Source organism: Pipistrellus kuhlii, unplaced genomic scaffold (assembly GCF_014108245.1).
Source record: "Pipistrellus kuhlii isolate mPipKuh1 unplaced genomic scaffold, mPipKuh1.p scaffold_m20_p_25, whole genome shotgun sequence".
Classification (NCBI taxonomy): domain Eukaryota; kingdom Metazoa; phylum Chordata; class Mammalia; order Chiroptera; family Vespertilionidae; genus Pipistrellus; species Pipistrellus kuhlii.
In genome coordinates this window covers 8,471,057-8,494,100 of record NW_023425524.1, presented here as the reverse complement: position 1 = coordinate 8,494,100, position 23,044 = coordinate 8,471,057, and the positions used below count along the sequence as shown (strand labels likewise).

Sequence of the window (23,044 nt, the reverse complement as noted above, 5' to 3'; positions counted from 1 at the left end):
GATTCTGTGATTCTGGAAACTTCTATGGTGCTGAGTGTTATGAGTAGTCTTTTCTGCAGTTTACTTACTGTCGTGAACGTAAAGCACGCAAAAGCAGCTGCCCTTCAAAACCAGCAGATGTATGGCTGACCACAAGAAACTCATCAGCCAAAACTCATGAGGTCGATGAAGGGTCTAGAGCAAGCATGTCAAACTCGTGCCCTGCGGGCCACATACCTTGTTTATTTGGCCCCTGTTAGCCTTTGAGTTTGACATGCTTATTCTAGACCAGTGGTCAGCAAACTCATGAGTCCACAGAGCCAAATATCAACAGCACAACGATGGACATTTCTTTTGAGAGCCACATTTTTTAAACTTCAACTGCTTCTAATGCCACTTCTTCAACATAGACTCGCCCAGGCCGTGGTATTTTGTGGAAGAGCCACACTCAAGGGGCCAAAGAGCCGCCTTTTCTGCTTTCACGGTTGCACACATGGGTACCTCTCTGCCCATGCCCGGCCCTGGCACAGCCCCAGCGGGCCAGCTGCTCGGTGTGGAAGGCGGCGGAGTGGGGGGGGGGGGGGGGGGGCGGGGTGGTGAGCAGGAAAAGTGAGGTCTCCCTCAGAGCAGTCAGCCGTCTCTGCCAGGAGGGCCAGCCTGCGACGTGCGGAGAATTGACTGCAGGGAGACGTCCAGCAGGAGACACTCAGTCTGGCCTGGCCCGGAGCCCGTGCCACAGGGCACCAGGAGGGCAGCCGCGCCACGGGGACACTGACTCACAGCCAGGGACCGAGTCGCTTTCCCCCAGAGAGACTTCCTCCCCTCGCTTCAGCTATTGCTCCGGGGAAATGCATGAATCAATCAAGCTGCTGTGGGGTTGGCCGGAAGCCATCAGATCCGCCCAGGACAGTGGTCGGCAAACTCCATTCGTCCACGGAGCCAAATAGCAACAGGACAATGATTGAAATGTCTTTGGAGAGCCACATTTTTGAAACTTAAACTTCTTCTAAGGTAAGGTGACCAGATCGTCCCGCTTTTGGCGGGACAGTCCTGATTTCTAACAATTTTTCCCACGTCCCCCAGAGCTTTTATAAAAAGTCCCGATTTTTGGAAAGATGATTGGAAAGATTCTTTCCAAAAATCGGGACTTTTTTTAAAAACTCTGTGGGATGCGGGGAAAATTGTTAGAAATCAGGACTGTCCCGCCAAAAGCGGGACGATCTGGTCCCCTTAATAATGCCCATTTCTTCAAATTAGACTCGCCCAGGCCGTGGTATTTTGTGGAAGAGCCACACTCAAGGAGCCAAAGAGCCGCATGTGGCTCACAAGCCACCGTTTGCCGACCACGGACCCAGGACAATCCAGGGGGTGGCTGGCGGGAAGCTTTTTGCAGCTGGCTTTAGGTCCAGCGCCCACCCTAGCCCCATGGGCTGAACTGGGAGCCCTCCTGCGTGTCCGCCCAGTGGCCCGGGCACCTCTGCCCCTCACCACTGACCTCCCTGGCTTACCCCAGGAGGCTCAGCCGCTCCTCCCCTGAGGACCACGGGACAGGGGCCCGAGTTTCCGGCCCGAAGCAGGAGCCCCGCCCAGCACCCAGGCCGGCACCTGGCACTGGGTTAGAGCTCAGTAAACACCTGCTATTGCTCAGGAACGTACTCCTCAGTGGAGCTGGGGTCGAAGAGGAGGGGCAGAGAGCACTCCTGCCCAGACAACAGCCATGTGCCGCCACCAGAGCTCCCTTTTAAGCTAAGGTGGCCAGACGTCCCACTTTTGGCGGGACAGTCCCGATTTTTAACCATTTGTCCTGCATCCTGCGGCGTTTTGAAAAAGTCCCGATTTTTGGAAATAGTCTTTCGGGACTTTTTTTTTTAAAAAACCCTGCGGGACGCGGGACAAACTGTTAAAAATCGAGACTGTCCCGCCAAAAGCAGGACGTCTGCTCACCTTATTTATATATATATATATATATATATATATATATATATATATATATATATATATATATATATTTTTTTTTTTTTTTTTTTTTTTTTTTTTTTACTGAGTTTTACAGAGAAGAAAGGAGAGGAATAGATAGATAGAAACATCGATGAGAGAGAGAAACATTAATCAGCTGCCTACTGGGGATGTGCCCGCAACCAAGGCACGTGCCCTTGACCAGAATCGAACCTGGGACCCTTCAGTCCGCATGCCGACGCTCTATCCACTGAGCCAAACCAGTTAGGGCTTGGTCACCTTATTTTAAGCAGCAGCTCCAGCTATCCCTCCGTCTCACACTGCCTCCTGGCACCTGGAATGTTTTATACGGAAGCACCACTTCCCTCTGTCTGTGCCCATCGGCGGCGTGGGGCAGCGGCTGCACCTCCTGGTCAGCCCCTGGCTCATGTTACAGGAGCTTCGGGGCCGGGAGGGGAAAGGGGAGTCACCTGTGGATGATGTGACAAGCACAATCTGAGATGCGCTGGAGATCCGACGTGGGAGAGGGATGTGCACCAGACCGTTTTACGTAGAGCAGCAAAACCCTACACTCGGAGTGACGCCCGGTCGTATAAATTAGGCTGCAGCCACAGAATGGATAGGGTTTACATAGCGGGATGTTATGCTACCTTAGATCACATTTTAGCAAAACAGAGAACAGCGGTGTATCCAGCAAAAAGCAGGTCGCAGAGTGGGACATGGTCACCATTTTACCCATGGCGGGTGTACAGGGCACCTGGCAGAAACACCCAAATATCACACCATCTATTTCTGAGGGAAGTTGATTTTTTAAAGTCTTATTTGAACTTTTGCATATATTATTTTATTTTGCCTTAGACATGGCTTACTTACTGTAGTTTTCAAAATAGCCCTGTTTTGAAATTGCAAATGGAAGAGGTATGTTATTTGCTCTTCTGCTCCCTGCCCTCGATGGTCAAGTTCAAGCTCTCGACCTTGAAGTCACCCAGGGTGCCACTGGCCCCTCACTATACTTATCCCCACAGCCCAGAAAGCTCTGCCCGAGAGTGACGTGGCAGCCGGGCCTCTACAGGTCAAAATAGGAGTCCTTTTGTTTGGGGGGCGTGTCTGTGAAGGAGCCACCCCGGAAACGCTGTGGGCAGCAGGCAGCTCTGGGGACGCCGGGAGCAGCCATGTAGGGGAACCCCTTCCTCTGGGCAGGAGAGAGCTGGTCTTGCTTCTGTCACTAACTGGTGGCCACAGGCCAATCAACTTCAAACTCAAAGGAAAAGCTGGCATCCGCCCTGCCCCCGCCCCCCTGTAGGCCTGTTCCAGGGTTTAATACATCCTGGGCGCTGTATTTTATAAGCTACAAAGCTTACAATGAATCAGTGTCTGGCCGTCTAAAAATGTGTCCTTTTCGAAATAATAATCTAGCTGAAACCGGTTTGGCTCAGTGGATAGAGCGTCGGCCTGCGGACTGAAGGGTCCCAGGTTCAATTCCGGTCAAGGGCATGTACCTTGGTTGCGGGCACATTTCCGGTGGGGGGTGTGCAGGAGGCAGCTGGTCGATGTTTCTCTCTCATCGATGTTTCTAGCTTTCTATCCCTCTCTTTCCTCTCTGTGATAAATCAATAAAAAATATTTTAAAAAAAGATAATTTATGCTCCTTTTTTTTTTCAAGGAATCACGAGAAGCAATCTATATTCCCTTTCACACTCAAGAGACTTACCAGGAAGTCCATCGGCCGCGGTAAACTCATTTATGTCTCCCTGTCCCTGTGCCCCGGGGACAGAAACGATGCTCTGTGCCCACTCAGCATGATGCTTGCTTCTCTTGGGCACGTGGACGGGTGGACCCTCCCTGGCTCCCCGGCGGGAAGGCGGGGCCGGGAGCCTGGCCTCCTGCCACTGGGATGTAGATGGACGTTAAGGACATCCTTCCAGGCTGGGCTGCCAGCCTCCCTCGGAGACCCTCCCTCCCCCTCCTCCGTGCTTCCTGCTTCACATCCTGGGTGCATTTCCCATGCCATCATCTATTCTGCTCAAGTGTGAGGTCTAACGGTAGCGTCACATTCCATTCTACAAGCACGCTCCATTGTAGGAATAGGCCCTGATTTATATGGCCAGGCATCGAGTCGCGGAGTGTAGGGTTTTGCTGCTCCATGTAAATCGCCTGGTGCACATCCTTCTACCCAGGTCCTGCTGGTTGTGCAAGATGTGGCAGGAGGCTCTGAGGCCCCTGCATGTTAGGGAGGGGAGCCTGAGTCCCGACATCTCAGTGGAAGGCCACCCCGCCCCAAACAAAACACCAATACAACAGAGATATGACAAACACTACCCTGAGCTCATTTGTTACGCCACTTATCTTCCCTGACTGATACACTTCATGACCCTGGGCACCTCTCCACTCCATAGTGACGGCCAACACTTACGCAGGGGACAGGAGGAAACATATACGGTAAACCCAACCCTGTTCCTCAGAAAACTCAGCCAAGAAAAATTAAGAGAATTTGTTGCGATTCCTTGGCAGATTTAAGACCTGCTCTCTTATTCCCATAGGACAGTGGTCGGCAAACTCAACAGTCCGCAGAGCCAAATATCAACAGTACAATGATTGACATTTCTTTGGAGAGCCACATTTTTTAAACTTAAACTTCTTCTAATGCCACTTCTTCAACATAGGCTCGCCCAGGCCGTGGTATTTTGTGGAAGAGCCACCCTCAAGGGGCCAAAGAGCCGCCTGCGGCTCGCAAGCCGCAGTTTGCCAACCACGGCCATAGGAAACCTCCAGAGCATGTGCTCAATTAAACAACTGGAAAAAGATAATGGCCAGAACGGAAACACACGTGCAACCTCACGGCCACAGCACCGAGGATGGGTGCAAACAGCAAAGGGTTCTGGTCCCTCAAGAGAGAGAGGTTGGGAGGGGCGTCTACACCTCCTGCAGACACGGAAGACCACAGAAGCAGTGTTAACATGGGTCCACGGTTCCCCACATGTTTTATCTGTGTGTAGCCACGTCCCCTGGGGCCACGTGACGCATCGGGCTCTGAGCCGGGGCGTTTCCAGAGGGACAAGAGCAGAGAAAGGCAGTGTCACCAGCCCAGGTCTCTGCTTGGACTCTAACCAGCCCTGCTCCTCCTAGCTCAGAGGCTAATTTAGAGGGCCCCCTGGGAAGGCCCATGGGTGACCTTTCATTATCACCAGCTGAACTCGAGGTGTAAGCAGAGCCATGCCCTGGGAACACGTTTCCCCAAGATGTGGGAGACTGTGCTCAGTACTGATTTCTTATCTTTATCCAGGTGCTGGGAATGAGGAACAAATAGGACCTTGACTTACCCAGGTCTGGATATGCTAAATCCCTGCATGAGGGAATGGATAGGACCTGGGCACACCCAAAACTCCTTTGACCTTAACCCCCCCCCCCTCTGGAAATCAACAAATGCACTGCTGTGCTGTCTGTGGTGGGTGGTTGACTGTCTCTCCATCAGAGTGGCAGCCTCCCACCCGGGTCCCAGCTTTTGCATCTATTTCTGTGTCTTTTTTCTCTTTTTTTTCTTTAATTTCTTAATTCCCAGCTCCTCCACTCAAGAACCTGTTGTTTTCCATGGGGGTCGAGGAAAACAGAGAAATAGCCCCCCCACACACACACACAGGGACTCACCTGGTAGGGGTACAGGGTGACCCCGTTGGTCCTGGACAGGGACCAGGTGCCGTCCAGGTACTGGTGGGCCTGGATGGCCACAGAGCCCAGGATGTTCCCGTTGCTGGGGCTGGTGGCCATCTGGAGGCCGACCTTGCCCGGGTGCGTGGGGGACACGCTCTTCCTCTCGGCGGCCCCACTGCCGACGCCGAGGCTGCTGGGCTTGCCGTTGTGCTTGTTGCTGACGAAGGCCGTGTAGGCGGAGGAGGCGTAGGAGGCGGGCACGAAGGCCCAGTCCCGGGGCGGCGGCAGCCCGCCCGCGTGCCGGGACCCCACCAGCGCGGGCATGCCGGGCAGGGGCGGCGGCGGCGAGCCGGGGGAGCCGTCGTAGTGCTCGCTGCCCGCGGCGGCCTGCTCCAAGGCCAGCACCCTCTGGACGGCCTCCTGCTTCAGCTGGTTCAGGTGCGTGGCGCAGATGTCGCAGCGGTTGTCCCTATCATTCCAGGCCTTCCGGGTGGCGTTGGGGACCTGCAGCTTGTCGTGGATGACGGCGGGGAAGGCAGGGTCCTGTGGGCACAAGCAGAGCAAAGGAGAGCCTGGTGAGCATGCTGCAGAGGCCGGTGGGCATCCCCGAGGCCAGTGGTCGGCAAACTCTTTAGTCCACAGAGCCAGATATCAACAGTACAACGACCGAAATATCTTTTGAGAGCCAAATTTTTTATTTTTTTAATATATTTCATTGATTTTTTTTTTTTTTTTTTTTTTTTATAGAGAGGAAGGGAGAAGGATAGAGAGTTAGAAACATTGATGAGAGAGAAACATCGGTCAGCTGCCTCCTGCACACCCCCCACTGGGGATGTGCCTGCAACCAAGGCACATGCCCTTGACCAGAATCAAACCCAGGACCCTTCAGTCCGCAGGCCGACGCTCTATCCACTGAGCCAAATTGGTTTCGGCAAGAGAGAGCCAAATTTTTTAAACTTAAACTTCTTCTAACGCCATTTCTTCAACATAGACTCGCCCAGGCCGTGGTATTTTGTGGAAGAGCCACACTCAAAGGGCCAAAGAGCTGCATGTGGCTCATGAGCCGCAGTTTGCCGACAACTGCACTAGGTCCTAAAGTTACTCAACGTGTGGGATTGGCATCCCACAGACATGGGCACAGACATGGGCACAGGAAGGAGGCAGAAGAGCCTCCAGGTGACAGCGCCTTTCACAAGCACAGGGTTTTACTTTATTTTTTTAAATATATTTTATTTATTTTTTATAGAGTAGAAGGGAGAGGGATAATAGAGTTAGAAATGTCAATGAGAGAGAATCATCAACCAGCTGCCTCCTGCACACCCCCCACTGGGGATGTGCCCGCAACCAAGGTACATGCCCTTGACTGGAATCGAACCTTTCAGTCCGCAGGCCAGATGCTCTATCCACTGAGCCACACCGGTTTTGGCAACAAGCACAGGGTTTTATAGTGGAGACTTAAGAGATGGTTAAAAACTAAAGATTTCCAAGCACCCTCCTCACCAGCCCAGTCAACACATTCCAGGTTCTCCTCCTTGTGGCTGAAGGGCTGTGGCCACCGTGCCGTTAGTAGGCGCACACGTTTGTCCCAGCATGGCGGGCTGAGCACACTCGTTCTGGACAAGTGCCCCGAGACCCCGGTCCCTGTGAACCATGGGAAGCTGGTAACGAATGGTGGTGCTGCCTGTGGCCCCGAGCAGAGATTCTGTTCTAGGAACACCTCGGCCTCATGAGCACGGGGTGCCACGTGCCACTGGGAAGAAACCAAACTCACCGCCTCTGGCCCCGAGGCCTGGCCAGCCCCAGCGGCCCAATCGCCCCTTGCAGATCACTCTGTTGACCTTTGCCCTTGCCCATGCCTGATTCCGGCTCCTGATATCCTGATCCATCACAAGAAAACTGCCCTGATTACAATCAAGTAACTCCTGGACAATCAGCCCAAGTTACTTCCCCACAAAGTTCATCTGAAACTGGTAAACACTCGTCGAAACCTGTTTGGCTCAGTGGATAGTTGGCCTACAGACTGAAAAGGTCCCAGGTTCGATTCCGGCCAAGGGCATGTACCTTGGTTGCAGGCACATCCCCAGTGGGGGGTGTGCAGGAGGCAACTGATCAATGATTCTCTCTCATCGATGCTTCTAACTCTCTGTCCCTCTCTCTTCCTCTCTGTAAAAAATCAATAAAATCTATTTTTTAAAAATAATAAAATAAAAATAAATAAAACTGTGAAATACTCTTTAGCTCGGAAGCCTTTACCCATGAGAAGTCAGGACATCTCTGAGGATGCTTTCTTTCCTGGCCTTCGCTTTAATTTTTCCAGGAAGGCAGGACTGCATGGAGCACTGAGCAGTAGGTGTGTTGACTGGGTATCGACACACGTGGGGGTAAGCTCCGGGTTTGCTACGAATGAGCTGTGTGACCCCGGACCACTTCCTTGGCCTCACGGGACCTGTCCGCGGCCATACACATCCTAGTCAGGCCCTTCCACCTCCACGTGCAGGGAAACCGGGACAGAAGAGCACGGTGTCCATCCATCCACCTGGACAGAGCCCCCAGGCCATCTCTGGGGCCTGGCTACACTTTGGAGATTCAACAATTGTCGCCAATGGTGGATGAGGACGCCGGAAGGAAACCTGCCTCTCCGAAATCCGCCGTCAGCTCCTGTGGGGCGGGAACCCCATCGGGGCCGCCCGGGGCAGGGTGAGGGGAGGGTGAGGGCGGCGGCGTGGGTCACCCGGGGCGGCCGGAAGCTCAGCGGTCGGCGGGAGGGACGTTCTTAATTACGATCCGTCTTGATTACAATCCCCAGCATCTTGTTTTCCTTGTTTAACTGCCCTGAACAGCCCCTCAGCGTGCACTGATTAATGGATTAATAAATCAGGAGGCCTCTTTACCAGGCAGCGGCAAGGAGTGGCTCCGGAGGGAGAAACTCAAGACAGTCACAGGAAGCAAGAGGAGGTCAAGGGCGATCGGGTCTGGCTGGCACGGTGACGCAGACCGAGGAGATCTGCCCTGAGGTGTCCGTCTCAAGGTCTGTGCTTTGTCCACAGGCTCAGAGGGCAACTCAGAGCACGCGGAACCCACAGGGGCGCATGGACCATTCCAGAACAGACTGTCCCCTCCGCGTCCCGAGGAGGGCTCTGAGCCCCCAAAGGGGTCAGAGCTTGGACAACGCCCAGACTTCGTGGCCAGGAGTCCACAACATTTCACTTCAAGAGCCAAAGACTCAACTTTTTTGCACCAACATCTGAGCTTTTTATCCCATTCAGCTGGGATGTGGTCATCTGTTCGAAAGGAATTTATTTGGACCCTTATAGGGTCCAGATAGAGCCTCTTGCTTTTCTTTTCTTTTCTTTTTTCTGTTTTTATATATATATATTTTATTGATTTTTTTACAGAGAGGAAGAGAGAGGGATAGAGAGTCAGAAACATCGATGAGAGAATCTTCAATCAGCTGCCTCTTGCACACTCCCCACTGGGGATGTGCCCGCAACCAAGGCACATGCCCTTGACTGGAATCGAACCTGGGGCCTTTCAGTCTGCAGGCCGACGCTCTAGCCACTGAGCCAAACCGGTATTGGCATCTCTTGCTTTTTTTCACATCACATAACATCATGAGAATCTTCCCAAATGTCATTTGAAAGTGTGGTTTTCAATGACCATACAATGTTTCTCCTTCAGCTGTTTCCTAAATGTCTGTTTACTTGCACATCCCACCATTGTGGTGAGCAGAATCAGAGACAACCATTCAAAACCGATCCGAAGCCCACGGCATATGCTATGGAGGCACCAGCGCACGGGGTTCGAGAAGCCTCTGAGGGCTCACTTTAATGCCTGCTAACTTCCAGAGGTGTCCCGGGAAGGAGGCAGACGCACGGCCAGGGCCATCGGCACACGGCAGTGTATTTTAGATCCTGGTCGGGCACCTGCGGCCGGACGGCACATCTGCCTATACAACCGCCGGGAACCTCTCCTGGGTTCCGCTGCTCTCCCTGGAGGCCGTGCCTTCTTACTGCACACACCGCCCTTCGCTGCGCCACTTCCAGCAGCTGACAGTGACACATGGCGGCCCCTAGCAAGCCGGGCCCGCAGCGTGCGTGGGAACAGTTTCTGTCCTGAGTTCATAGTCAAGAGGACTTCTCCTTCTTCTTCTTTTTTTTTTCTTTCTTTTTTTTTTAAATATATTTTATTGATTTTTTTTTTTTACAGAGTAGAAGAGAGAAGGATAGAGAGTTAGAAACATCGATCAGCTGCCTCTTGCACACCCCCCACTAGGGATGTGCCTGCAACCAAGGTACATGTCCTTGACCGGAATCCAACCTGGGACCTTTCAGTCTGTAGGCCGACACTATCCACTGAGCCAAACCGGTTTCGGCAAAGGGGACTTCTTGATGGTGGACTATCAAACGCCATGTCCCTGTGCTGTCACCTCTAGTCCAGATCAATCAACACACAACACACACACAGAGAGAGAGAGAGAGAGAGAGAGAGAGAGAGAGAGAGAGAGAGAGAGGAGAGAGAGAGAGAGAGCGCGAGCTTGACGCCCCTGTCTTGGCTCTCCCAAGGCATCGACAACACAGCTGACTACAGTCTGAGCAACGTGGCCATAGCCAGCCACGAGCCCGCAGTCCCCTGGTGATTGGCCCTTTAACCTGAGATTGGCGCAGCTGCCTCCTGATGTCCAAGAGGAGTTCTTCCGTGACCAGCCTGTCTGAGCCTTGTGGGAGCTCTAATCACTGAAAGGCCTCCGTGAGGTTAGAGAGCCATCTTCGGGGAACTATGTACTTGGTTCCTCAATGGCCATCGCCCCCTGACCGTCACATCTCACGCACACGTGTGCTCGACGGGTGTGGAAGGCCAAAGGGACAGGCCGGACCAGGACACGCTGCAGTCCTGTCTTTCTCACGTGCGATGCCGCTCGCCCAGCGGCCACGCTGAAGCCACCGGAGCGTGTCAGAATGAGTCTGCCCGGGTGAGACCTGACCGCCGACATGACAGCCGGAGGGATGGCGGCAGCTCACCAGGCCCCGACCTCACGGACCTGCCTCGTGAGCACGGAGCTTCCCTGGAACCCGCTCTGGCCTCCCAGCCGCCTCTGGACCCCAGGCCGGCACGGCCACCAGGCAGCTCCGTGGGCCCAGAGCACCCCCTCGGCCACGGGGAGCACACGCGGGCAGGCCCCGGGCGGGGGAAGGAGGGGTGGGAAGGCGAGCTGGGTAATGAGTCAGAGAGGAAGCGAAGTTCAGTGTCAGGCCAGGGCTGTTCTACGCAAGAAGCCACATTAACCACGCGACTCTGCTCGGATCGGCGCGGACACGGGGCCTGTGAAAGCCGCCAGGGAGGCTGGGGTTGGAGGGACGGGTCCCCCACGGAAAGCCGTGGGAGCCGGGGTGGCCGGGCCGCTGCTGCCACGCGTGAAAAGTGTCGCAGGTGATGAGACTTATCTGCTTCAAAGGAAAAGGGTGGTTGTTTTTCATCAGAACTTAAGATGATTAAGAACAGCTCATGAATTACTCCAAAGAACAAGCGAGGGGGTTCTTATCACAACCACACACAAAATAAAAAAAATTTTATGTCTAAGTCTCATCTTTTCCAACTGCACAACATGGACAGTGCCTCTTGATTCTTTTGAAGACGGCTGGGTAAGGACCTGGGCGGTTCGAGGCCCTGCTGGGTCATGTAGGAGCTGTGTGGCCAGGAGCTATATTTTAAAAACCTATCCCAGCTTCCGTCTCCTTAAGTGTAAAATTAGAAATTGACAACAGGCAAAAAGCAGTTTGGCTCAGTGGATAGAGCGTCAGCCTGCAGACTGAAGGGTCCTGGGTTCAATTCCGGTCAAGGGCATGTACCTTGGTTGTGGGCACATCCCCAGTGGGAGGTGTGCAAGAGGCAGCTGATCAATGACTCTCTCGTTGATGTTTCTAACTCTCTATCTCTGACTCTCTCATGGATGTTTCTAACTCTCTATCTTTCTCCCTTCCTCTCTGAAAATAATCAAAAAATATATTTAAATAAAATAAATTGACAACAGCCCCTACCTATATCGGGTTAAGTGAGGATTAAGTGTGTTAAAGCATGTGACATCATCCTGGTTCTAATAAATGTGACATAAACGACAAGCAATCAAGATCAACTAGAGGCCCAATGCAGGAAATTCACGCAAGGGGCTCGGCCCTCGCAGCCCCGTCTGCCTCAGCTGACCCTAGCAGCCCTGGCTTCGTCTGGAAGGGTGTCCGGAAGGACGTCTGGAAGGTCGTTCAGCTGTCTGGTCTAATTACCATATTATGCTTTTAATATTATAAACTAGAGGTCTCTGATGCATGAAGATTCATAAAGAATGGGCCTTCCTTTCCCTGGCTGCCGGCACCGCCTTTGCTCTGGCTGGAACCACCTTTCTGCCTTCTCATGCTGCCCAGAGACCTGGAGCAGCTGGGGTGGTGCGGGACACCTGTGTCGTCACTATAGCAACGATGCAAGCAGATCCCCCTCCTCCCCCCCCCCTTGCTCAGCACCTGTGTATGCAAATTAACCCGCTATCTTTGTTAAGTTGATTTGCATACTCAATCCTGATTGGCTAGCGGGCATCATGAAGGTACAATCAATTAGCATATGTTACTCTTTCATTAAATAGGATGTTATACTTCTCAGTATGTGATGCAGGACCTAATATATATAACTATAGCACTGCCGATGATGATATGATGGTGATGAGGATTGTAGTTGCTGTATTGATATGAGGCTATAAGGAACCTATTATCTGGGAGGACCTAGCAAACACTTTTGGAATTAGGAGTGACTTAGAACTGGTCTTTGGCTAACCACCTCCTGCGTTAGGGTAAGTCGGGGTCTCCTTAAAAGAAACCCAAGTGAGAATGGGTCCCTGGTTCTTCAGCTGGGACCGGATGGCTCCTTGCCTTCTCCTCTAGGTTAAGAGAGCTCGTTTCCATGGATCTGAGCTTCCATACGGTGCTTCTCAACGGAAAAATACTCTTAGCTTCTCTGTTTGGCGTACATCATGCTCCAAAGGGCCTTTGCAGGATTTCAGTGAGAATCTCAGAGCCATCACTGCCAATCCCTCCCCCAGAGAGGAGAAAGAGAACGATGGCTTCACATTAGCCTGCCTACCGTCCAACATGAAAATCTTGCTCCCCAGTCCCTCCCCAGTCCACCCCTTAGCCGTGGGGAACTGGAATCCAATCATAGTGGAGGGGGAGCTAAGGATGGGAAAGTGGGTGTGTAACGCCCACTGAAAATGCTTCCCTGAACTCTAAAGTTCACGTTCAACGTGGCTCCAAAGCTCGACACGGACTCCACAAATACGGAACACTAATGGCGATCCCAGTGCCGCACACTGAAATTTTACCTTAAATTATTAAAGGCGATCTGGATTGGATGTACTTCCTAATGGGTCGGCGCCGATGTACCATCAGATGGCAAATGGATTTATTTTCCATCTACAAGGAGCTGTATTAGTACAAGGCTATTAAGGAGCCTGTTAATTATGCAATTATGAAATTGCCTAATGTTTCTTTCTCCGCTAATTGATTCTGTATGCATGAAATACTGCAGAAATGTACTTGGCTATGATTTCTTGGACTTACCACCAAAAAAATAAATAAATAAGTAAAGCACTTAAAATTTGACGTTGTTGCTATTGTTTTTAAAAGATGAAATTTTAGCAGAGAAGCCCTGTTCTGATGTATCCCACCGCAAGCGAACACTCCAGCTGGCTCCTCTGGGCCTGTGCCTGCGCCCCTGGTTTTGGGCCACAGAATCGCCTCTCTCCGGGACCTCACGTGACCCTCCCGTACAGTCAGGGAGGGTCCCTCTGTCCCATGGGACCCCTGCCGTCCCTGTGCTGGGCCTCTGCTCGCATTCCTACCCCGATAGTCCCAGAAACCAGAAGACAATGTGTGGGGTGATGTGACCCTGGTTTCAGGGGTGCGCACATATGACCAGACGTAGCAAGTCATACACTGGAGACGTGTGCAGTTCTCTGAATGTCAGCTCCGTAACCATTCAGCTAAAAGCAAAATACCAGCGCGCCCCCCCCTTCATAAGGCCCAGCCTGTCCATGAGGGTCTGACGCCCCAGACTTGCACGGCTCCTCTCTGGTCTGCGTTACTCACGCCTGTTGGCAAAGTCTTCCTGGTGAGTTAGAGCCGTGCGTGCCGTATCTCCAGCATCGAGGCAAATTCCTGGGGGGCAGAAACCGTGCCGTAATGTTCGTCGTAAGGACAACCCCGACTCTTGCCCCCCGGAGGCCGCTCAGGACAGCGGCCAGGGTGTCCTTTGGGTCTTACAGCTGATCCCGACATCCCCACCCTCTCTCTCCCATAAGACCTTGGAAAAGTCTCAACTGATGCAGAAGATCTGTCTCCATCAGCCACTGGCCACAGGGGACTTCCTGCGGCACCCAGGGTGCCCCAGGCCAGCGGGCACACCTCCGGACGTGAGCAAAGCTTCCTGGTCGCAGCTCTGCCCGGGCAGACGGCAGGGCTGGGGCAGAGGGACGCGAGGCCTCCCCCCGGGCCGGGGCCACACCCCCCGGCAGCTTTGGTTCACGTTCACACCCCACAACGCAGAGAATCAGACAGACGCCCTCCATGCAGGTTCCCCCCACGACGCCGGCCAGGGCGACTGCCGGGCAGGCGAGACTTTCACACACGACCACACACGTGCCCGCGACGTGGCATCTCCCCAGCCCCCCCAGAGGGCCCTCCGGGAGGCAGAGCTGCAGAACACCTTAAGGATCTGAGCAAAAGCTGCAGCCTTCTGTTTTGAGTGGTTCCTTCTAGATGCTTCTATAGAGGCTCAAGCACAAGCTCGAGAGAGAGAAAGAGAGAGAGAGAGAGAGAGAGAGAGAGAGAGAGAGAGAGAGAGAGAAGAAGAAGAAGAAGAAGAAGAAGAAGAAGAAGAAGAAGAAGAGAAGGGAGAGAGGGGAGAGGGGAGAAGGGAGAGGGGAAAGGGGAGAGGGGACAGGGGACAGGGGATAGTTGAATATGAGATATTGAGCTATAGGGATAAATCTCTTCTCGCAAGACTTTTAGGAGCATCTCCAGTGCATTCTCGATTAACACCCTCGCGTCTCCCTTCCAGCTCTAACTGATGAAATTCGACCTTCTCCGGCCATGTCCTCTGAGCTGCGTAGAGATAATTATATTCCGCTTGTGGAACGCCTTTCTCTTTCCTGTCCTGCTGCTGCCTCCACCCATCCTGGCACTGGGAGCCTGGAATTTGACGGAACAGTTATATTTATCTGCTAAAGTCAGGGCCATGTGGATATTTATAACCTCATTCGGGGGCCATACAAAAGTATCCACTTAACAACTGGCCTGCTGCATTTGGTCAGACCTTTAACTAACTCCCCCCTCAGGCCTTGGCAGGGCCAGACCAAGTGATTCCACGGGCCTTACACGGCCCGCAGGCCAGACGTTCCCGGCCCTGTTACACAGGCAGTCTGGGGCCCGGGACACCAGGCCGGCCTCCGAGAAGGCCAAGGCGTCAGGCTGGCTGTGATGCTGGACAAAGGACACAATTAGGCAGCCCTTTGAGAACCAGCTTTTGCAAAAAAAAACTATCTGTCCCTCTCCCTTCCTCTCTGTAAAAAAATCAATTATATATATGGCTAGCCTCTTGGCCAAGTAGTTGGTCTCCTAGGAAAAGAGTGTTGGGAGTATTTTTTGCTGAAACAGGTAGGAAACTCTCAAGAAATCTCCTTCAGGAAAAAGGATATATTTTTTTAATTTCTTTATTGATGAAGGTATCACATATTGGTCTTCATCACCCCCATTCCCATCCCCCACCCCTCCCCACGCATGCCCCCACGCCCCTGTTGTCTGTGACCACTGGGTAGGCTCATATGGATGCACGCAAGTCCTTTGGCTGATCTCTCCCCTTTACTGATGCAGCGAGATCTGCCTGTGGACCCGCCCACTGGCCCAACGGTGACTCTGCTGCACCCAGGATGCCCCATCCTCCAGGCTGGGCGGGCACCGGGCACAGACTGGGAGGGATCCCCCCAGCCCGGATGGTGCCAGGCCAGCGTCTGCCTCCCCTCATGGAACTGCAATGGGCGATTATTTATGCAAAAAACACTGCCAAGACCTTTTTCCTAGAATCAGCCACGTGGTCAAGCGGCTGGCCACCTAGTTTCTTACAATGTTGTAAGACAGAGACGCTGAAAATAGGATTTTCTGAATGTGTCGGGTGCAATTCCCCACCTTTTTTTCTTTTTCAAAAGCTTGTTCTCAAAGGACGGCCTAATTGTGTTCTTTAAACCCATGTTCCCTATTAACTCCACCGCGTTTGGGGGGGCCGCAAAGCGAGCCCAGCTGTGGCCGGCGGTTTTGATTAATACCAGATCTTTCCTCCTTATTACTTACAAGCAGAGTTTTAGTTGCTTTTATTGCAAAAAGTATAACCTGATTTATTCTCTGAGAACTTAATTCATTAAGCCAATATTATCGAGGCATTATTAAAAACGTTTAACCCCAGACAGCGCGTTTCAGGGTGGGTCTGGGGGTGGGTTTCTCGTGAATAATTCAACGCTAATGAGTGCTGTGTGTTCCAAAGGTTTCGGGAAGTAGTAAAAGGGGATTGTGGAAGCTTCCCTCCTAAGGAATGCTGTGGCTCTTTAGCAAAACCCCGGCTGCGAATGCTGTTGCTGAGCCCGTTCTAGCCATCAGCATCCGCTGGAGCTCGCTGTCACCGCACAGCCCTTACCGCGGCTTCAGGGCGTCTGGCAGGCTCAGCCCCCTGTGACTGGGTCCACTTCGGAACATGAATCATGTACTTCGAAAAGCTAAAGGCGTGGCGTCCGCAGGCACCGGCCTGGCGTGTCCGCGCTGACTCCGTGCACTCACTCAGCCCCCGCTCGCTGAGCACCCGCCCGGGCCCCACCTCGGCCGGGGCAGGGAGCACAGCCCGTCTCTGCCCCGAGCGCTCTCTGGAGGAGGCGAGGGAAGCAGGCCCGGGGGAGGAGGCGCGGGGTCCGAGGGGCTTTGCAGTGGAGTAGGGCCCGCCCTGTCCTCACCGCCAGAGACGGCTCCCCCAGGGCCCCTTCCTCAGGCGGCTGAGCCCAGTGGGCGTCTGGGCAGCACGTCAGGCAGGGGCGAGGCATACACACAGAGAGACACACAGAGACACCACACACACCACACACACCGAGAGACACAGAGACACACACACAGACACCACACACAGAGACACCACACACACACACACACACACACCACACACACACACACACACACACACACACACACACACCACACACACACCACACACACCACACACACACCACACAAACACCCCACACACACACCACACACACACAGAGACACCACACAGACACCACACACACCACACACACAGACACACACACACCACACACACAGAGACACACACAGAGATACCACACAGACACCACACACACCACACACACAGAGATACCACACAGACACACACACATACCACCCCACACAACACCACCACACCCCACACACACCACACACACACAGAGACACACACACAGAGACACCACACAGACACCACACACACCACACACACAGAGATACCACACAGACACCACACACACCACACACACAGAGACACCACACACACCACACACACACACACAGACACCACACACACACACACAGAGACACACACACAGAAAGAGACACCACACCACGCCACACACAGAGACACACACAGAGATACCACACACACCACACACACACACCACACACACCACACACACCACACACACACAGAGACACCACACACAGAGACACACACACACACACACAGAGACACACACACAGAGACACACACACACCACACACACACACACACATACACCACACAGACATATCACACATACACACCACACAGACACACACATACCACACACAGAGAGAGACATACCACACACATATATCACACACAACACACACCACACACACACACACACATGCACACACCACACACCCACACCATATACACACATAGACACCACACACACACCACACACAGACATACACACAGACACCACACACAGAGAGACACACACACACCACACACACCACACAAGAGACACACACCCCACCACAACATACACTAAACACAAACCACACACAACACACACCACACACACACACATGCACACACCACACACCCACACCACACACACACAGAGACACCACACACACACCACACACAGACATACACACAGAGACACCACACACACACACACCACACACACACCACACACAGAGAGACACACACACACCACACACTCACACACTCAGACACACCACACACACCACACGTACCACACACACACACACACACACACACACACACACACATTCACACACCACACACTACACACACCGTGCACACACATGCACACCACACACCACACACCACACAAACACACAGGTGGGGGCACAGTTAGCAGGGAGGCCAGCGAGGCTGGAGTGGGATGAGGGTGGAGGCAGTGGTTGGAAAGGAGGCGGTGGGGGGGGGGCAGCGGGATATCGAGTCTGGATTCAGGTTCAAGGCCCAGCCTAGAGTCCGTTCCAGGGGCCAAGAGTGTGTCAAGACCGGGACCAGGAGAGATGACACAGGGGCCGAGTGAGTGTGGACAGAGAAGAGGATGAAGGCTGAGCTCTGAGTCTCCTAGAAATGATGAGGAACCACCAAGGAAAACAACAACCGGAGAGAGAACCGATGATGAGCAGAGGAGAAAACAAGGAAGGAAGGAGGGAGGGAGGGAGGCGGAGAGGAAAAGAGGAAGAAGAGGGAAAGAGGAAGGAGAGGGAGGGACGAAGGGATAAAGCAGGGCAGGGGCACCCCAGCAAGCCTGGCAATTCCACCAGCGCCCAGGACACCACACACACATACACCACACACCTTCCTGCACCCGCTCCTGAGGGCCGGCTGCCACACACACAGATACCACACACACACACACACACCACACAGACATACACACAGAGACACCACACACCACACACACACCACACACACACAGATACCACACAGGGAGCACTCTGGATTCTGGGAGCACTCACCTTCGGCGGTGAGGCAGAGCTAAGATTTCCCTGTGTGTTCTCTGCTTCTGCCACATAAATAACAAGCACACCTCTGCCGATTCCTTTCTTTCCCGCGAGGCTGCGATTCCATGAATTACGAGTCAGCGTCTCGCGCAAATACATCTATTTCACTTGAGATTTTGCAGCCTGTCAGACACGTCAGCGGCAAGAATAATAAACGGGGTCCTTGTGCTGGCGTGAATGGGGCCTTCTCAGCTCGGAGAAAAGCGGGCATTTAAATGTCAGTTACAAAGGTGACTCCTCTCCCACCTCCAAACGACTGCCAGAGGTAAAAATAATCTGCCCGGCCGGGTGGCTCAGTGGCTGACCATCGACCTGCGAACCAGGAGGCCACGCTCCGATTCCCGGTCAGGGTGCATGCCCAGGTTGAGGGCGGGCAAGAGGCAGCCGATCCATGATCCTCTCTCATCACCGATGTTTCTATCTCCCTCCTACTTTCCCTTCCTCTCTGAAATCAATAAACAATATATATTAGATATAGATATAGATATAGATGTAGATGTAGATATAGATATATTGATAGATGTAGATATAGATATAGATATAGATATAGATATAGATATAGATATAGATATGCAATAGATATATAGATAGATATATAGATAGATATATAGATAGATATAGATACAGGTATAGATAGATAAATCGATAGATAGATTTAGCTTTTTAAAAATAAAAGTTTAAAAAATCTAAAGTTTTAAGCATTTAGTGGGAACTTTGTGAAAATGTGATATTCATTTCCACCAGGGCCCTCGTTATGGGGGTTTGGACACAGACTGGGTGCAGATTAGTAAGGACCTTAGCGGAGCAGAGGCAAAAGTGGGGATGATGCCTCATGATTGCAAGCGTCATGGTAGGAAAGATATAGATTTTACGCAACTTTCTAAATATTTTTAAAGTCATTCACCAGCTCCAATCTTACATCTCAAGTGATCCCCACGTGAAATGGATTAACTCTCTTCTTCCAGCTCATCTCGCCCAAGCAATGAACACTCTGTAGATGACGAAGGAATTTCATTTTCAGACTCGGTCCCAAGCACACTAACAGTGAAGGCCTGGGCCTGGAGTCTATGTTTATGATGGTTTCTTTCCAAAACAAACTTGAACCCAAATCCCGCTTTAAGTTCCTGCCTCCTCCCTCTCCCACTGCTGTCTCTCTCCCCCTCTTCCTACCAGGCCGCCTGCAGCTGGCTCCGGCCCCCAGCGTCTGCGGTGCGAGTTCTAACCCTCCTCAAGGGCCCTGAGTTGCTGTGAAATTGTGGAGTGGTCCCGTTAGCCATGGGGCCCCAAGTCCTTGTGAAAAACAGAAAGCAAAAACAAAACAAAAACAAAACAATATCAACTTCTGAAGAAGAAAGCTCAAAGGCAGAATGACTGGAGACTATAGACTGAGGCGTCACCTTTGGGTGGGAGAACACTCTTTCCCCGTCTATACCGCTGTCTCCCGTTTTAATCCACATCACCAATACCCTCATCCACACGACAACATGTTTCTGGAAAGGCGATTCTATGTGAATGCTGGCTCTTGGTACCTGAAAATGAACAGGATCGAGGGCGGCACAGGGGTGAGGCTGAGCAAGGGGCCTGGCACCATCAGCGATGGAAAAGGAAACACTCGGGTGACGGCGCAGACATAGGAGCACAGAGCAATCCACCCGCCAGCCCTGCCTGCGCCGGAAGCTTCTCCACTGAGTCAGAGGCCGGGGCCACAGGGATCCTCTGAAAGCAAAGTTCAACCTGGAAAACATCCTACGTTTCATGATGCATTTTATGGTGCATATTTCTTGCCTTTGAGCTTGGCTTCCATTTACCATCCCACACGACCCTACGTAGTGGGGGTACATGACCACCGAGTCCTCCACACCTATAGAAGCTCTGAGCCCGTCTCCACGCCTGTGCTCGAGGAGCCGTGGAGGATGGGGGGCCATGGAGGACGGGGGGCCGTGGAGGACGGGGGGGGGCCATGGAGGACGGGGAGCCATGGAGGACGGGGGGGGGCCATGGAGGACGGGGGAGCCATGGAGGATGGGGGGCCATGGAGGATGGGGGGCCGTGGAGGATGAGGAGCCATGGAGGATGGGGGGCCATGGAGGACGGGGGGCCATGGAGGACGGGGGGCCGTGGAGGACGGGGAGGCATGGAGGATGGGGAGCCATGGAGGATGGGGAGCCATGGAGGATGGGGAGCCATGGAGGACGGGGGGCCATGGAGGAAGGGGGGCCATGGAAGATGGGGAGCCACGGAGGATGGGGAGCCATGGAGGATGGGGGTCCGTGGAGGACGGGGGGCCATGGAGGACGGGGGGCCATGGAGGACAGGGAGCCCTGGAGGACAGGGGGCCATGGAGGATGGGGAGCCATGGAGGATGGGGAGCTATGGAGGATGGGGGGCATGCAGTGGGGTGTCTAGGGTGCCATGGCCCTCCAAATGCCTTTGACCTTTGAGTCAGAGGTCACACATACCATGAGTGGAATGAAGCGGGAAGGCTAAGGGCTAATTTGATCCATGGCCTTTTCTATACGTAGGACCAGTGAAAGGAAGGTGGTGTGAACAGTGATTGCGCTTGCGGCCACCCAGGGATGGGCATGTGTACACAGGCGTGTATACGGACCACGTGGTCATGGGTGCAAACGAATCGGAAGTGCACACTAGCAGAAAGGGACATCCAGGAGGGACCCGACTTTTAGACCAGGGATCAGCCAGCCTTTTCGGTAAAGGACCAGACAATAAATATGGGAGGGGGAAAAGTGAGGTTACAGTGGTTCGTATGAACACTAGTGCAATCATTAACAAATAGTAAGACAAGAATAAACTGTGTTTTGTGTACTCACAGACTGTCGACCTACTTTTGCCCACGCCTGTGTTTTTGGCTTTGCGGGCCATGTTTCTCTGTTGCCACTACTCAACTCTGCTTCCAGAGCGCAAAAGCTGCCAATAAAACTTTATTAATAAAAGCAAGCAGCGAGTTGGATTGGGCTTGCTGGCCGTCATTTTCTACCTCCTGGGATAGTTCAAGGAAACACGTACTTCAAGAAACAGCTATTTATACCCCATTCCAATGGACTCTTCCTACAGAGTCAGAGGGAACCTTGTCTCCTTACGTTACTAGAGGCCCGGTGCACGAATTCAGGGTGACTGGCGGGGATCAAGCAGAAACCCACAGTCCAGCACTGCCTGCCGCTCCCTCTCATCCCGGCCCCACCCTGCTGCACCTTCCCCAGGCTCCCGCCCAGTCAGTCCTGATTGAGAGGGGCTTGCAGCACAGCGGCACTCATCAGCTGTGAGCCCTACATCTGGTGCTGTCCCGGGGGTGGGGGAAAAGGGGAGGAGCCAGGATGCAATTGGCCCTCCAGGCAATTCACGACAGTTGAATTCACGACAGTTGTCAGGAGCCACCTGGCAGCCACTTTTTTTTTTTTTTTAATATATTTTATTGATTTTTTTACGAGAGGAAGAGAGAGAGTTAGAAACATTGATGTGAGAGAATCATCAATCAGCTACCTCCTGCACACCCCCTACTGGGGATGTGCCCACAACCAAGGTACATGCCCTTGACCGGAATCAAACATGGGACCTTTCAGACTACAGGCCGACGCTCTATCCACTGAGCCAAACCGGTTTAGGCCTGGCAGCCACTTTTATATCCCTTCTACCTTGCAGAGCATCTAGGGAGGGGAAGGCCGACTTCCAGGAGGCCAGAGGTGCTGTCAGGATCGTGCCAGCAGCACAGGTCCATCGGTGCCCGGTCCGTTCTCCAAAGATTGGACCTTCAGGGCTACTGAGGGAGGGAGTGGCTGCAGTTAGGCGGTGACTGCCAGGACGGGTCAGTCAGGAGTGCACTGACCACCAGGGGGCAGCTCCTGCATTGAGTGCCTGCCCCCTGGTGGTCAGTGTGCATCATAGCGACCGGTCATTCAGCGGTTTGATCGCTTAGGCTTTTATAGAGAGATGAGACATAGTTTAAGCTCCTGACGGCTCAGTGTCTACTAAGAACACCGTTGATTTCATCACACGACATAACGTCCAAGGCCAAAGGGACAGTGGTGTGTGAGAGCTGGTCCCAGAGGCTGTCCTTGGGATACACAGGCCGGCTTCCTGTCCTCCCTCCTCCTGTCAGGCTGTCGGCTGTCACTGCGGGATTTGTCTTTCTGATGATCTCTATCTTCAACTGACCATTTGGACCTGCCCCGGGCCAGCCCAGCTAAAGCAGGCCCGGCTGTGAGGACGAGAAGTCTCTGGGGAATAAAGGAGCCTGGGCCTGAGTTCTGTCACCTCCACAAGGCTGCTCCCGGCTGTGGAGTGGCCTCTAACGCTTCCCTGTTCTCCACACCCCAGGTTGT

At 53.1% G+C, this 23,044-nt stretch overlaps 1 protein-coding gene across 1 annotated transcript in view; it reads right to left on the bottom strand.

Annotated features, from left to right (window-relative positions):
* The window catches only part of KIF26B (kinesin family member 26B), a 286,996-nt gene that overhangs the window by 183,742 nt on the left and 80,210 nt on the right, over positions 1–23,044 (bottom strand). Inside the window, exon 3 of the mRNA XM_036453379.2 lies at positions 5,581–6,126. Within this exon, the coding sequence (XP_036309272.1) occupies positions 5,581–6,126 (546 nt within the window). The remainder of the gene's footprint in view (positions 1–5,580; positions 6,127–23,044) is intronic.